Raw genomic sequence first — 15,005 nt, 5'->3', positions numbered from 1 at the left:
TATATATACATATAATATTTATAATATTATAATGTAATGCAACATAATACTACTAATAATATGATATTATAATTATATATTTTATATTACATATAATATTACTAATAATATTACAATAGTAATATATAAGACTGATATTGTACTATCCTAATAATATAATATATTGTAGGTATATATCTTGTAAGCCGCTCTAAGTCCCCTTCAGGGTGAGAAGGGCGGCATATAAATGTCGTAAATAAAATAAATAAATATATTCTCTGTTGGTACTGAAATTAGGGTGCCTCTTACAATTGATGGCATCTTAAAATTGAAGAAATACAGTATTAAGTTCAAAAGTTCAACTTTTTACTAAGCAAAAAAAGAGAAAAGAAATGTAACTGAAAAATATTTCTCATTACATTACATGGAGGCTGAAGCAGATATTGGTAGGGATAGAGTGAAACCAGGAGCTTGTTGTATACATTTACTCTGTGGATGTTCCTGACCCTCTAGCTCTTGCTTTTTTCCTCTGCTCAGTGATCAGTAATAATATATACAGCCCAAGAAGGTGTTTAATGTACCTGAGATTACAGTTCTAGAAGTTGCTGCATTTTATTATAATTAGTTTACAAAGAAGTGCAGAGAGAGTTGTTAAAGGGCATAAAGTTTAAAAAGAAGGTTGTACCTTGGACATTATCATTGAATCATGCCAAGCACATATACAGACCTGTCTCTGGAGCAGTAGTTCTCAACCTGTGGGTCCCCAGGTGTTTTGGCTACAACTCCCAGAAATTCCAGCCAGTTTACCAGCTGTTAGGATTTCTGGGAGTTGAAGGCCAAAACATCTGGGGAGCCATAGGTTGAGAACCACCGGTCTAGAGGAATGGGTCCCAACATTTGGTCCTCCAGGAGTTTAGGACTTCAACTCTCAGAAATCCTAGGCAGTTTACCAGCTGTTGGGAATTGTGAGAGCTTGTGTTGCAGTGGTCTCTTACCAAGAGTGCTCCTTCCGCATCCAGATATATCATACCACATCTCCATCCTAACTTGCATTCCTTTGTCTCAGCATGTTGTTTCAGTCAACTCTCTGGTTTCAGGATTGTCCATAACTATAGGTGAGGCTTTTAGCTATTTTGAGAAAGGACTCAAATTAGCATCAGCTAACTTGCTGTCTTCTAAAAACAGTCTTTGAGGACTTAGTAGGTGTCAGTCCTGACTTTGATAAATTTATTCAAGGGCCATACTGGCTTCAGATGTGGAAGGTTGATAGAGGGCCCTTCAGGCATGTGAGCAATTCCCCTCACCATCTGAAGTGGTACACCCTCAATGGTTGCTTCACTTTCTAACCCATTTCTGCTTCTCTGCAGCCTGGTGGTTTTGGTCATCCTCAACATGATGCTGTTCTACCGGCTCTGGTCTCTGGAGCATACAGCCCGCACTTTCGAATCCTGGCAGGCTTATGCCCTCTCCAACGGGTGAGAAACTGGGAAGAGATGAGGAGTAGGAAAAAGATCAACAAAACAGTAAAATTACTCTATCTTCATTCTTACATTCATAATAAAAAAATATTCATTTCATTCTGGAATTCTATTCCAACTCAAAATGTTGTCAATATTCTGCTTCAAAAGGTGGGAGAGCAGCACCAAGATTTGTCTTTGTGTGGAAAGAAGGCACCATCTTAATCAGGTCATTAAAATGATTAAGTAAAGGTAAACATTTCCCCTTGACATTGAGTCTAGTTGGGCCTGACTCTGGAGGATGGTGCTCATCTCCATTTCTAAGCCGAATAGTCAGCGTTGTCCGTAGACATCTCCAAGGTCATGTGGCCAGCATGACGGCATGGAGCGCCATTACCTGCCAACAGAAGTGGTACCTGTTGATTTACTGACATTTGCAGGGTTTCAAACTGTTAGGTTGGCAGAAACTGGGGAAACCGTGAGAGCTCACCCTGCTCCTCAGATTCGAACGGCCAACCTTTCGGTCAGCAAGTTCAGCAGCTCAGCGCTTTAATCTACTGTGCCACTGGGGGCTTAATGTTTAACAACATTGAAAAGTAATTCTCTGGAATTCATTGGAATAGACAATGCTGCTGGGGAAAATAGAAGGAAAAAGGAAGAGGGGCTGACCAAGGGCAAGATAGATGGGTGGTATCCTTGAAGTGACTGGCTTGATATTAAAGGAGCTGGGGGTGGCCACGGCTGACAGGGAGCTCTGGTGTGGGCTGGTCCATGCAGACACAAAGAGTTGGAAGTGACTGAACAAATAAACAACAACAACAACATGAGACTTTGGACGATACCTGAAAAGATAGTTTGTAAAGTATGAGATAGAATTATGTAGCTCATCCGATATTTCGAAACAGCTTCCTTGACAGTGCTGGTGAAGGCTGATGGGAGCTTCAATTTAATAGCACTTGGGCAGCTGCACATTCCTTGTTGCTTCCATAAAGCATTGATTTGAATGCTTGAGTTTGGGTTTCTACCTGAGAATGCAAGATTTCAGGGATAGACAAGTCAGGAATAGTCGATCTAGGGAAGTCATTGTACCCCTCTATTCTGCCTTGGGTAGACCACATCTTGAATACTGTGTCCAATTCTGGGCACCATAACTTAAAGGAGATGTTAACAAGCTGGAGTGTGTCCAGAGGAGGGCGACTGAAATAATCAAGGGTCTGGAGAACAAACCCTATGAGGAGCTGCTTAAAGAGCTGGGCATGTTTAGCCTGCAGAAGAGGAGACTGATGAGAGCCATGTAATAATATGTATGGGGAAGTCATAGGGAGGAGGGAGAAAGCTTGCTTTCTGCTTCCCTGGAAACAAGGACGTTGAACAACTTCAAACTACAGGAAAGGAGATTCCACCGGCACATTAGAAAGAACGTCCTGATTGTGAGAGCTATTCAGCAGTGGAACCCGCTGGCCCAAAGTGTAGTGAAGACTCCTTCTTTGGAGGCTTTTAAGCAGAGGCTGGATGGCCATCTGCTGGGGGTGCTTTGAATGAAATTTTCCTGCTTCTTGGCAGGGAGTTGGACTGGATGGGCCCACAAGCTCTCTTCCAACTCTATGATTCTAGGAAGGAGATTGTTTCCTCTCTGGCAATCTGAAATGTTGCATGTAAAATCAGTAGTATCAAACAGCTCAATGGATAGTCAAAAGACTGGAGCAATGGCAATTCTGGGAGGCAAGTTCATTACATTTCAAAACACCACAAGAGAGATGGCAATGGTGGACACAAAAGGGGTGGTGATGATTGGGAGATGGATGACATTTCCTGTTGTCTGTGACCACTGTGTTCTCTTGCTTTTCCATGACAGAAAGCTACCACAGACAGCATCAGAATGGGCTGAGATCCTGGAGCTGCAGAAGCGGTTCCACAGTGTGGAAGTCCAGAAGTGGAAACAGATCCTCAAGGCGTCAGTAGAGCTGCTGGATGAGGTAATGCCAGTAGATAGGGATTTCCATGAGGAATCGGGCAAGGTGCAGAGCTTGGAATTGACAGCATCTGAAAACTATAAAGTAGTGTTTCCAAGCTCTGATAGTGTTCATGAAAAATCCAGCAGCTCTAGGGTTATAAATTGAATGGGCTCTCGCTGCTTATTCGGTGGATATTTTATTTCTCTTGGTCAAAGAGCAAAACTCAAAAAAATAGGGGAATTCCAGACAAGAATTAATTGAGGCCAGCTAACACCCCCCCCCCCCCAAACAACCAGCCAGGCTTTGAAGCTACAAGACCATTAATCAAGGTGGCCAGTTGCAACATTTACAGCTGCCTCAGCGGACATTCCACAGGTATATAGACTTCACTTGCCCAGTTTCCAACAGACCTCACAACCCCTGAGGATACCTGCTATAAATGTGGGTGAAACGTCAGAAAAGAATGATTCTGGAACATGGCCATACAGCCCAGAAAACTCACAGCAATGTACTCTTTCTTGTTTATTTATTTACGACATTAATATGCCACTCTTCTCACCCCGAAGGGGACTCAGAGCAGCTTACAAGATATATATGCATACAATATATTATGTTATTAGCATTGTATAATATCAGTATTAAATATTACGGTACTATAATGTACTATACCATTATATTATAATATTACATGTAATATAAATATATAATTATAATATATTATTAGTAGTAGTATTATATTGCAACACATTATAATACTATAAATATTATATTATATCATATTGTATCATATTGTATCATATTGTATCATATTATATCATATTATATCATATTATATCATATTATATCATATTATATCATATTATATCATATCATATCATATCATATCATATCATATTATATTATATTATATTATATTATTAGCCTAGCACAGGAGGCAAGGTGAACTGTCCCCCTCTCTCTTCACTCTGGCCCAGAGCGGCAGTTGGTGCTGGGGGGGAGGGGTCCCCAGGAGATGACATATGCAGGAGACAAGATGGAACTGTCCTTTGACCCCCTCTTTCTTCACTCTGGCCCAGAGCAGCAGTTGGTGCTGGGAGGGAGGGGTCCCCAGGAGATGACATATGTAGGAGACAAGATGGAACTGTCCCCTGGCCTCTCTCTTCACTCTGGCCCAGAGCAGCAGTTTTATGTTCTTGTGATGGATGGAGAAAGAGTGATTGGTCCAAGTTCATCCACTTATTTTCATGGCTTAGTGAGGACTAGAACCTTGATCTAATCCATCATCTGTACCACTATTTTCACTAAACCCCTCCCTTTGTAGCTGCTTCCATGATGAGGGAAACAGTCCATAAAGCCCAACTTGGCCCTTCTAATGCCCCACTCCCGGATCTTTTAAATCTTGGCATCCATTTTATCCCTGGAGAATAACAACACCTTTTTTATCCCAGGAGAATTATTTATTTATTTATTCATTCATTTATTTATTTATTTACCATATTTATGTACTGCCATTCTCAGCCCGAGGGCGACTCAGGGTGGTTTACAAACGGCACGATTCGATGCGAGCAATAACATAAAAACAATTAAAACATTAATAATAATGAATAATTATATTAATAATTAATATCATCAACTTTTTTCCACCAGATGAAGATCTCCCTTGAGAAGCTGTACCAGGGCATCACGGTGGCGGAACCTCCCTTGGAGCCAGAGTGAAACCCCAATGACTCCCCCGGTTGAGGGTTTCACTGGACTTTTGGAGACGATTCCAGACCCCACCTCAAAAACTGCTGCTGGCTCGGTGGCACCCAGACCTGATGGGTGGGTGGGTAATGGGAACAACATTGTGCTCCTTGCCAGTTCATTCCCTGAACTTTATCCTGAAGTGTGCCACTGACAGCAAGGGATTCCCTCCTCCGGTCCCGCTTCAGGGATCCAATGGCCTGGACATTCTCTCCTTCAGTTTTTCTCTCTCTGTCTCTCTCTGAGGGTCTGTGCAGTGGCTTCAATTGACTCCCTCCCCTTTTAAGTGCTATTTATATTCCCCGCAGGACCTCAGAGAGTTTCTGACTTGCTACTCCAGCATCCTCTTTTCTTTCCAACCGTTGTGTGTGTCCAGGGGAAGAGATCCCAGGGACAGAGTCTGGTGCTTGTACCTGCCTCTCGTGTTGAGGCTTCAGCCAAAAGCTGGGACAGTAATAACCCATTTCCTTTCATGCTGTAGACAGCAAACGGCCTCAAATCCATCTCCCAGTCCTTTTTTACTCACTCGTGTACAGACAGTTGAGTAAAAAGCTCAAATCGCACCATGGGCTCCTTCCTTTATTCCCTCGGGCCTCCTCTTCTCTTCCTTATGTGGGCCTGACAGTTTCATTAAAGGGACTTTTTCAACATTACCTCTGAGAGTGAAATGCTTAGCTGTGATCCTGAGTATGACATTGCCACGCAGGGAAACGGGGCCAAGGCACTTTGAGTTCTGGGGGAGTTCATTGGGAAAATGGTAGGAAAGTTACACAACATCGCATCCAAGTGCCGCTCCCATCCAGGGTGCGGAAAAATTACTTTTCCCAGAATCCTGCAACAGAGCCACTGCTGGTTCTGGATATTGTTTGTCAAAGGAACTTTCCCAGTATAGCTCAGGTTCAGTTGAGGCTGATGGGAACTGGAGTCCAACAGTATCTGTCAACTCCCAAGTCCACCAGTTGCTCTAGGGCAAGAATCACAATTGATTCCAGTTTGCACGCACCAGCAGTTTAGAATGGTTCCTAGATTTCCTGAGATGAGGTTTGCAGGGTGTCGGAGTGCCCCTCTTTGTTTAGCATCATCTTGCCAGACTTGCAGGGAAGGTGATGCCTTAGCAAACCGGAGTGTAGAACAATGACTGCTATGCTTGTTGTAATTGTTCCATGGACGGAGTACTGTGCCCCCAAACTATACTATCACTTCAAAAGGAGATTTCACTGCCAGCCTGGGTCTGTGGGGCCCTTCCATTACTGCCTGAGGGGGGGATTGAAATCTGCTCCCTCCTGGGGAGGGGTGTATGTCTGCCAGCTCTATGGTCTCTGTCCCTTGGCGTTCTGGAGGCTCAGATTTCTACCTACCCTTTTCTCCCTACATTTTTTAGCTGTGTTCAGTGTTAACAATCCTGTGTGTTCTGTTCCACAGATGTACCAGGGCTTATTTATTAGGGAGCAGAATAAAGACTGTGGATCTGAACCTATGTTGCATCTGTGTGTTTTTATGAAGAGGCGTACAAAACCCCCCAGCGTTTCTCAACCTGGGGATCGGGACCTCTTGGGGGAAACATGAGGGGGTGTCAGGGAGGTCACCAAAGGCCATCAGAAAATACAGTATTTTATGTTGGCCATGGGGGTTCCATATGGGAAGCTTGGCCCAGTTCTGTTGTTGGTGGGATTTGGAATGCTCTTTGATTGTAGGTGAGCTGTAAATCCCAGCAACTCCCAAATGTGAAGGTCTATTTCCCCAAACTCCATCAGAGTTCTCATTTGGGCATATTGAGTATTCATGCCAAGTTTGGTTCAGATCCACATTGTTGGAGTCCACAGTGCTCTCTGGATATAGATCAACTACAACTCCAAAACTCAATGTCAATGCCCACCAAACCCAATACTTTCTGTTGGTCATGGGAGTTCTGTGTGCCAAGATTGGTTCAATTCTATTGTTGGTGCGGTTCAGAATGCTCTTTGATTGTAGGTAAATCCCAGCAATTGCAACTCCCAAATGTCAAGGTCTATTTTCCTCAAACTCCACCAGTGATCACATTTGGGCATATTGAGTATTTGTGTTAAGTTTGGTCTAGATCCATCATTGTTTGAGTCCACAGTGCTCTCTGGAGGTAGGTGAACTACAACTCCAAAACTCAAGGTCAATGCACACTGAACCCTTCCAGTGTTTTCTGCTGATCATGGGAGTTCTGTGTGCCAAGTTTGGTTCAACTCCATCTTTGGGGGAGTTCAGAATGCTCGTTGATGGTAAGTGAACTATAAATCCTAGCAGCTACAACTCCCAAATGACAAAATCAATCTTCCCAACCCCACCAGTATTCAAATTTGGGCCTATTGAATATTTGTGCCAAATTTGGTCCACTGAATTAAAATACATCCTGCATATTAGATATTTAAATTATGATTCATAACAGTAGCAAAATGACAGTTATGAAGTAGCAACGAAAATAATTTTATGGTTGGGGGTCACCACAACATGAGGAACTGTTTTAAGGGGCCACGACATTAGGAAGCTTGAGAACCACTGATCTACACATTTGTGCCATATTTCTTAAATCATGGAATATTCAACCTCTTCACCAGTGGCCCCTAGGTGACTGCTTCTCCTTCCTGTGTTCTCACAACAATCCTGTAAGGTTGTTCAGACAACAAATATCCAAGAGAGCAATAGCACAGGAAATTTAGGAAGTGCAATCTGAATGTGCAGAAAGACCAAGCCTGAAGATGGAAACTGGAATGCCTGTGTGTACCTTTGGGAAAGGGGGAAGAAGGATCTTCTTCCAGTATTTTTGTGTTCTAGCTTCTTTATCCATGCTCCAGTTAGCATGATTATCATCATCTTTACTTATGTTCCTCATGAGCATGTTGTAATTGAAGTAGAATCACAGAATAATAGAGTTGGAAGACTTGGGCCACCTAGTCCAGTGTTTCTCAACCTAGGGGTTGGGACCTCCGGAAGGGTTGTGACAGGGATGTCAGAGGGATCGCCAAAGACCATCAGAGAACACTGGGCGACTTGGAAGGCACTGATCAAACTGTTCTGGCATCATGAGATACAGAGCCAACCTTAAGAAATGGGGCCACAAAGTGGAGTCCACAACATGTGAGTGTGGAGAAGAGCAAACCACAGACCACATATTACAATGTAGTTTGAGCCCTGCCACATGCAGAATGGAGGACCTTCTTATAGCAACACCAGAGGCACTCCAAGTGGCTAGCTACTGGTCAAAGGACATTTAGTATAATGCCAAGTTTTAAAACTTTGTGTTTTTAAATACATTACAACTGTACCCTCGATTCGCTTCTGATGCAATTTTATTTATCGTGTCAGGAGCAAACCAAACAGTTGTATTGCATTTTTTAAAACAAACAAACAAACAAAACACAAAGTTTGCAAGCTTGGTAGTTGATTAAATGTCCTTTGACCAGTATTTGGCCACTTGGAGTGCCTCTGGTGTTACTATAAGAAGGTCCTCCATTGTGCATGTAGCAGGGCTCAGGTTGAATAGCAGCAGATGGTCTGTAGTTTGCTCTTCTCTACACTTGCATGTCGTGGATTCCACTTTGTAGCCCCATTTCTTAAGGTTGGCTCTGCATCTCGTGGTACCAGAGTGCAGTCTGTTCAGCGCCTTCCAAGTCGCCCAGTTTTCTTTGTGCATAGGGGGGAGTCTCTCATTTGGTATCAGCCATTGATTGAGGTTCTGGGTTTGAGCCTGCCACTTTTGGACTCTCGCTTGCTGAGGTGTTCCAGCGAGTGTCTCTGTAGATCTTAGAAAAGTATTTCTTGATTTCAGTCATTGACGTGCTGGCTGATACCCAAACGGGATGAGCTGGAGATGTCACTGCCTTGGTCCTTTTACTCTTGGCTGCTACTTCCCGGCGGATGTCAGGTGGTGCAATACCGGCTAAACATTGTAATTTCTCCAGTGGTGTAGGGCGCAGACACCCCGTGATAATGCAGCATGTCTCATTAAGAGCCACATCCATTGTTTTAGCATGGCGAGATGTGTTCCACACTGGGCATGCATACTCAGCAGCAGAGTAGCATAGTGCAAGGGAAGATGTCTTCACTATGTCTGGTTGTAATCCCCAGGTTGTCCCAGTCTGCTTTTGTATGATATTGTTTCTAGCACCCACTTTTTGCTTGATATTCAGGCAGTGCTTCTTGTAGGTCAGCATGGTCCAGAGTGACTCCCAGGTATTTAGGTGTGCTGCAATGCTCCAGTAGTATTACTTCCCAGGTAATCCTCAGAGCTTGGGATGCTTGTCTGTTCTTAAGGTGAAAAGCACACGTCTGTGTTGGATGGATTAGGGATCAGCTGGTTTTCCCTGTAATAGGCAGTAAGAGCACCTAGAGCTTTGGAGAGCTTCTGTTCAACCATCTCAAAGCTTCCTGCTTGGCTGGTAATGCCACAATCATCAGCATAGATGAAACTCTGTCCCTTCTGGCAGTGGCTGATCATTTCTGTAAATGTTGAACATTGATGGAGCAAGCATGCCCCCTTGAGGCAGGCTGTTCTTCTGTTTTCGCCATCTCTTTCTTTGGCCCTGGAACTCAACAAAAAAGCTCCTGTTTTGTAGCAGGTTTCCTATGATACAATAACTAAATATGATACAATAAATAAGATATGCATCTTATGGGAGTCCATTGTTATTCTCAATGGGGGTACATTTGCCAGTAAGTCTGCGTGCCAAATGATCCTATCAGAATCCTCCATCATGGCCACTGGCAATATTAACAGTTGGATTCCAAGAGTTATAGTGCAAAAGGGAATTTTCCATCCTCTGAACATTGTACCAAGAGTAAGGGCATCTAGAAAAGAGTATGGCAGAAAAAGAGCAACGAATGTTCCTGTACTTTGTTGTTGTGTGCCTTCGAGTTGTTTCCAACTTCTGGCACCATTTCCAGTATTACAGAGTAAGAATGCCAGAGAGAGCAATGGAAGATTCCCAAGTCACTTCACTTAAGGGACTGCATCCTATTCATCCTCTGGTGCACTTTTAGTTGATCAATAGAGGGAGGGGAGTTTGAAGACAACAATCTAGGACAACGAGCACACATTTCAAAGTCCACTGATACCAGCTACAAACAACACATTTATGGTATCCACTTTCATGCAGAATCGTCTGTTTTGTGTGTAATTCAATTGTCCCAGACTATAGTTTTTCCATTTTATTACTGAAATCACTCGGGTTGAACTGGAAGGCAGATTTAGCAAATTCTCTCTTACATGCCTTCCTTTTAAAAGGAGATTTGATCAAATAGAAAGTGAGGTCATCAATCACTCAGGATGCGCTCTGTCATCTCCAGTAGTGGAAGCTGGAAAGAGCTCTTGTGCTTTAAATGGTTGTGTGAACATGAGAATTTCAGTAGGTGTTACTTGGTTGAGTGGTAAGCAACCATCAAGGGCACAGGAGCTTCTCGTTTTTCAATTCTGGTAATTCTTATCTCCAGAATTAGAAGCCGCGTGCCACTTTAGGGGAGCAAGAATAAATACAGATTGCACAGGTTTCCCTCCAGACTGGGAGGGAGGGCAGCAAAATGGCAATCAAGATTAATATAAGCAAATGTAACACTGGGCATAAAATATGTTTTAACATGACTAAGGCTCACGTGACATCCCTGTTGATATAATATCGGCACCAGCTGAAGACTTTTTCGTTTTCTTGAATGTTTTGATTCGATTTAGTTTGTTTTGAGTTCGCCTGCATTTCTTTCAATGGATAAGAGTGCTTAGATTTTTCAAAGCTACCCTGGGAAATGTTTTTTAAAGGCAGAGTATACATGTCTGAAAGATAAAGATCCTCCCCCCCAAAAAAACCCCTCCTTTAGTGATTTTGGCAACACTAAATTACTTACTCGAACATGAAATCCAGTTGGCACACACACGGCACTAGTATGGGCATTTATTTATGCATTTTATATCAAACTAACCTATGTACCCAGCATTGGGTCTGCATTTTCTGAATATACGAGGGTTGAATGAAAAGTAATGCCTCCACCTTTGTAACTCCTCAACAGATGGCAGTACTGGTATGTGGCAGGTACTGGCTTGTTCAGTAGACTCTCCTCTATTTATTATTTATTTATTTATTTATTTATTTATTACTGTGCTTATTTACCGCCGTTTCTCAGCCTAAATCGGCGACTCAACGCGGTTTACAACATAACGACAAGCAGCAATATTCCATTAAAAAAGCATAAAAACACATACACAGTACACAATATTATTGGGCCACCAATAACAATCCAATGCATCTCTTAATTGTAATCGCAATCCAATTTCGTCGTCTGTGATTAACCAATCCTTTGTTCATCAGTTTCGTTGCACCAGATTAATCGAATGCTTGTTTAAACATCCATGTCTTCAACCTTTTTCGAAATACCATCAGCGAAGGGGCTGATCTCACCTCTATGGGGAGGGCATTCCAAAGCCGAGGGGCCAAACAGAAAAGGCCCTGTCTCTCGTTCCAGCCAGCCGCACCTGTGAAGCAGGCGGGATAGAGAGCAGGGCCTCCCCTCCTGCCATTTTGGCAGGAAGCCTTAGCATTGAATGGTTGTGTTGTTAAAGTGCGAAGTATGGAACCCTGCACAGACGGTCGGTCAATGCAACTTAAGCAACGTGCAATCATTGAATTCTTGACAGCAGAAGGTGTCACCCCAAAGGAGATTCATCAGAGAATGGAAGCTGTTTATGGTGATTGTGTTGATGTGAGTACTGTGCGTCGTTGGGTAAGTTTAAAGATGTTGAGGTGGGAACATCTGACTTGCATGTCAAACAAAGAGTTGGATGTCCTGTGACAGCAACCACCAAGTTTCACAAGCAAAAGGCTGGCTGACAGATTGATTCAGGAAGATAGTCGTATCACTAAGAGAGAAATTTCAAGCAAGTTAAAGAGCACATTCTAAGGATTATTTCTGCATTTAATTGATTAAAATATTCTTATCAAAACCCAAGTAACGAAGGTGGAGGCATTACTTTTCCTTCAACCCTCGTAGCATTCTGTAATAGGATCCCCTGGTGGTGCAGTGGGTTAAAACCTTGTGCCTGGTTCGAATCCAGAGAGGGTGCGGATGAGCTCCCTCTATCAGTTCCAGCTCCCCATGCAGGGACATGAGAGAAGTGACATGCAGTTTCTCAAGCTGCTCCTGACACAAAAAAAAAAATTGAATCTCTCTCCCCCCCCCCCCCCCCTTTCCCGGTGGTACAGTGGGTAAACCACTGAGCTGCTGAACTTGGTGACCAAAAAGTTGGCAATTTGAATCCAAGGATGTTATATGGTTTCTGGATTGCATGACTGTGTTCTAGCAGCATTTTCTCCTGACGTTTCCCCTGCATCTGTCGCTGGCATGTCTTTGAATCAGTTTGCGATCCTTAAAACGGAGTAACCTCTAGGAGGTAACTGCTGGCAACTACAAGACAGCAGCACTACAGCTCACAATTGAGAAGTCAGCAGCAGAGCCAATAACTCCCAGAGAGGAAGCAGGTATTTATCTCTTGTTAATTGTTGTAATAAGATTTTTGTTCATTATTGTTACTGGATGCTGTAATAGCATATCTATTGTGTTGTCTCTTTAAATAAACCTCACCACCTCTGAGGATGCCTGCCATATATGCAGGCGAAACATCAGGAGAGAATGCTTCTAGAACATGGCCATACAGCCCAAAAAACCTACAACAACCCAATCCCAAATGCATGAAGCAAGCAAGCTGAAGAAGGGAAACTTTTCCTGAAACAAGGATAAAAGTGTCCGGGAACCCTTGTCATTCCTGACGATGTTCCTGGTCACCGTTCCTGATCACGTTCCTAATCACTACTTGCATCACCAGAGGCGGCCCTAGGTAATTTTCAACAGTAAGCAAACAGTATTTTGGCGCCCCCCCCCCCAACCAATCACTGATATATATATATATATATATATATATATATAGAGAGAGAGAGAGAGAGAGAGAGAGAGAGAGAGAGAGGCAGGCATGGACAAATTTTGGCCCGCCAGGTATTTTGGACATCCTACTGGTTATTTGGAATTGTGGAAGTTGAAGTCCAAAACACATGGGGGGCCGAAGTTGGCCCATGCCATCCATATATATATATATATATATATATATATATATATATATATATGCTAGCTATCCACTGCCAGTCTGGTCATCTTGAAAAGAAAGTAATGAGAAAGTTGGTTTCTAATATATGTAATTTCTTGATGCTTGTGGGTAAACAGTATTTCTTGCTGTTTCTTTGTCAGTGTTGACGTAGCGATTGTCTGGTTTGCCTACTCTGGAACATAAAACATATCATTGTCCTTCTTTAGGGATCCCTTTCAAATCTATGATATTATATCTTCCGTGTGTGTGTGTGTTTGAATCCTATAGATCTATCTATATCTATGGCAGGATGGCTCTTTATCAGGAGAGCTTTGATTGTTTTCTTGCTCTGGTGAAGGGAGTTGGTCTGGATGGCCATAAGGCAGCATTTCTCAACCTGGGGGGTGAGACCCCTGGGGGGATCATGAGGGGGTGTCAGAAGGGTTGCCAAAGACCACCGGAAAACAGTGTTTTCTGTTGGTCATGGGGGATTCAATGTGGGAAGTTTGGCCCCATTCTATCGTTAGTGGGGTTCAGAATGTTCTTTGATTGTAAGTGAACTATAAATTCCAGTAACTTCAACTCGCAAATGTCAAGATCTATTTCCCCCCAAACTTCACCAGTGTTCACATTTGGGCACATGGAGTATTTGTGCCAAGTTTGGTCTAAATCCTTCATTGTTTGCGTGCACAGTGCTCTCTGGGTGTAGGTGAACTACAACTCCAAAACTCAAGGTCAATGCCCACCAAACCCTTTCAGTATTTTCTGTTGGCCATGGGAGTCCTGTGTGCCAAATTTGGTTCAATTCCATCATTGGTGGAGTTCAGAATGTTCGCTGATTCTAGTTAACTATAATCACAGCAACTACAATTCCCAAATGACCCTGGAAGGAGGGCCAAAATTGGCCCAGGCCTGTGTATGTATATGTATGTGTGTGTGTGTGTATATATATACGTATACACACACACACACACACACACACACACACGGAGCAGCACAGGAGTGAGGAGGAGGCTGCTGCCAAAGAGGGCCTCAGCGGCGGCAGCTTCCCCCTCACCCCTCTGCTGCTCCGTGCGCCTTCCTCCCCAGGCTGGGCGCCAGGCTTGGGAGCCCAGCATGGCGAGGAAGGGACCCTTTTAGACACGGAGCAGCAAAGGGGCGAGGAGGAGGCTGCTGCCGAAGAGCGCCCCTGGGGGAAATGAAGTGTTCCACAACGGCTTACTTTGCGTAACGGTTGAGCCGCCCCTGTGCATCACTAAGAATTTCTACCACAATTTGGATTTTACATGGGACTGGACTGTACTGAATTAACATTATTATCACAGAGACTATAGGAGAACTTTTCAGCTATTTTTGAAAGTATTCAAACATGAGCATAATCTTTGTTATATATGTAATCTATGCCTAAATGTATTTGTTAATTTCCCATGTTTTTTACTTCTAAATAATAGATTATGTATATCATTTCTGAACTTCATATCATTACAATGAAGAATATAGTAACAGGACAACTTTGTATTAACACTATGTCTCTGAAGATGCCAGCCACAGATGCAGGCAAAATGCCAGGAGAAAATGCTGCTAGAATATGGCTATTCAGCCTAGAAGCCACACAACACCCCAAGGTTTATTTTATTTTTGAGTATTGGAAAGTATTGGGAAAATAATTCCCTGGCTGCATTATCTTCATTACCTGACTTCTATGACTGAAGAAAAGGGGGATTTAGAGTCCTTTCATACTATGCAATTACTATGCTCCAGCTGTCCTGATTTGGCAGTGAT

General features: G+C 43.1%; 1 protein-coding gene across 1 annotated transcript in view; it reads left to right on the top strand.

Annotated features, from left to right (window-relative positions):
* Window positions 1–6,607, top strand: part of LOC137095059 (protein Aster-A-like) — a 94,086-nt gene extending 87,479 nt beyond the window's left edge. Inside the window, exons 17-19 of the mRNA XM_067461255.1 lie at window positions 1,347–1,454; window positions 3,292–3,412; window positions 5,039–6,607. Coding sequence (XP_067317356.1) covers window positions 1,347–1,454; window positions 3,292–3,412; window positions 5,039–5,107 — 298 coding nt within the window. The 3' untranslated portion in view covers window positions 5,108–6,607. The remainder of the gene's footprint in view (window positions 1–1,346; window positions 1,455–3,291; window positions 3,413–5,038) is intronic.
* The last annotated feature ends 8,398 nt before the right edge of the window (window positions 6,608–15,005 follow it).

This window comes from Anolis sagrei, chromosome Y, assembly GCF_037176765.1.
Source record: "Anolis sagrei isolate rAnoSag1 chromosome Y, rAnoSag1.mat, whole genome shotgun sequence".
In the NCBI taxonomy this organism is placed as follows: domain Eukaryota; kingdom Metazoa; phylum Chordata; class Lepidosauria; order Squamata; family Dactyloidae; genus Anolis; species Anolis sagrei.
This window is presented reverse-complemented; position numbering and strand designations above follow the sequence as displayed.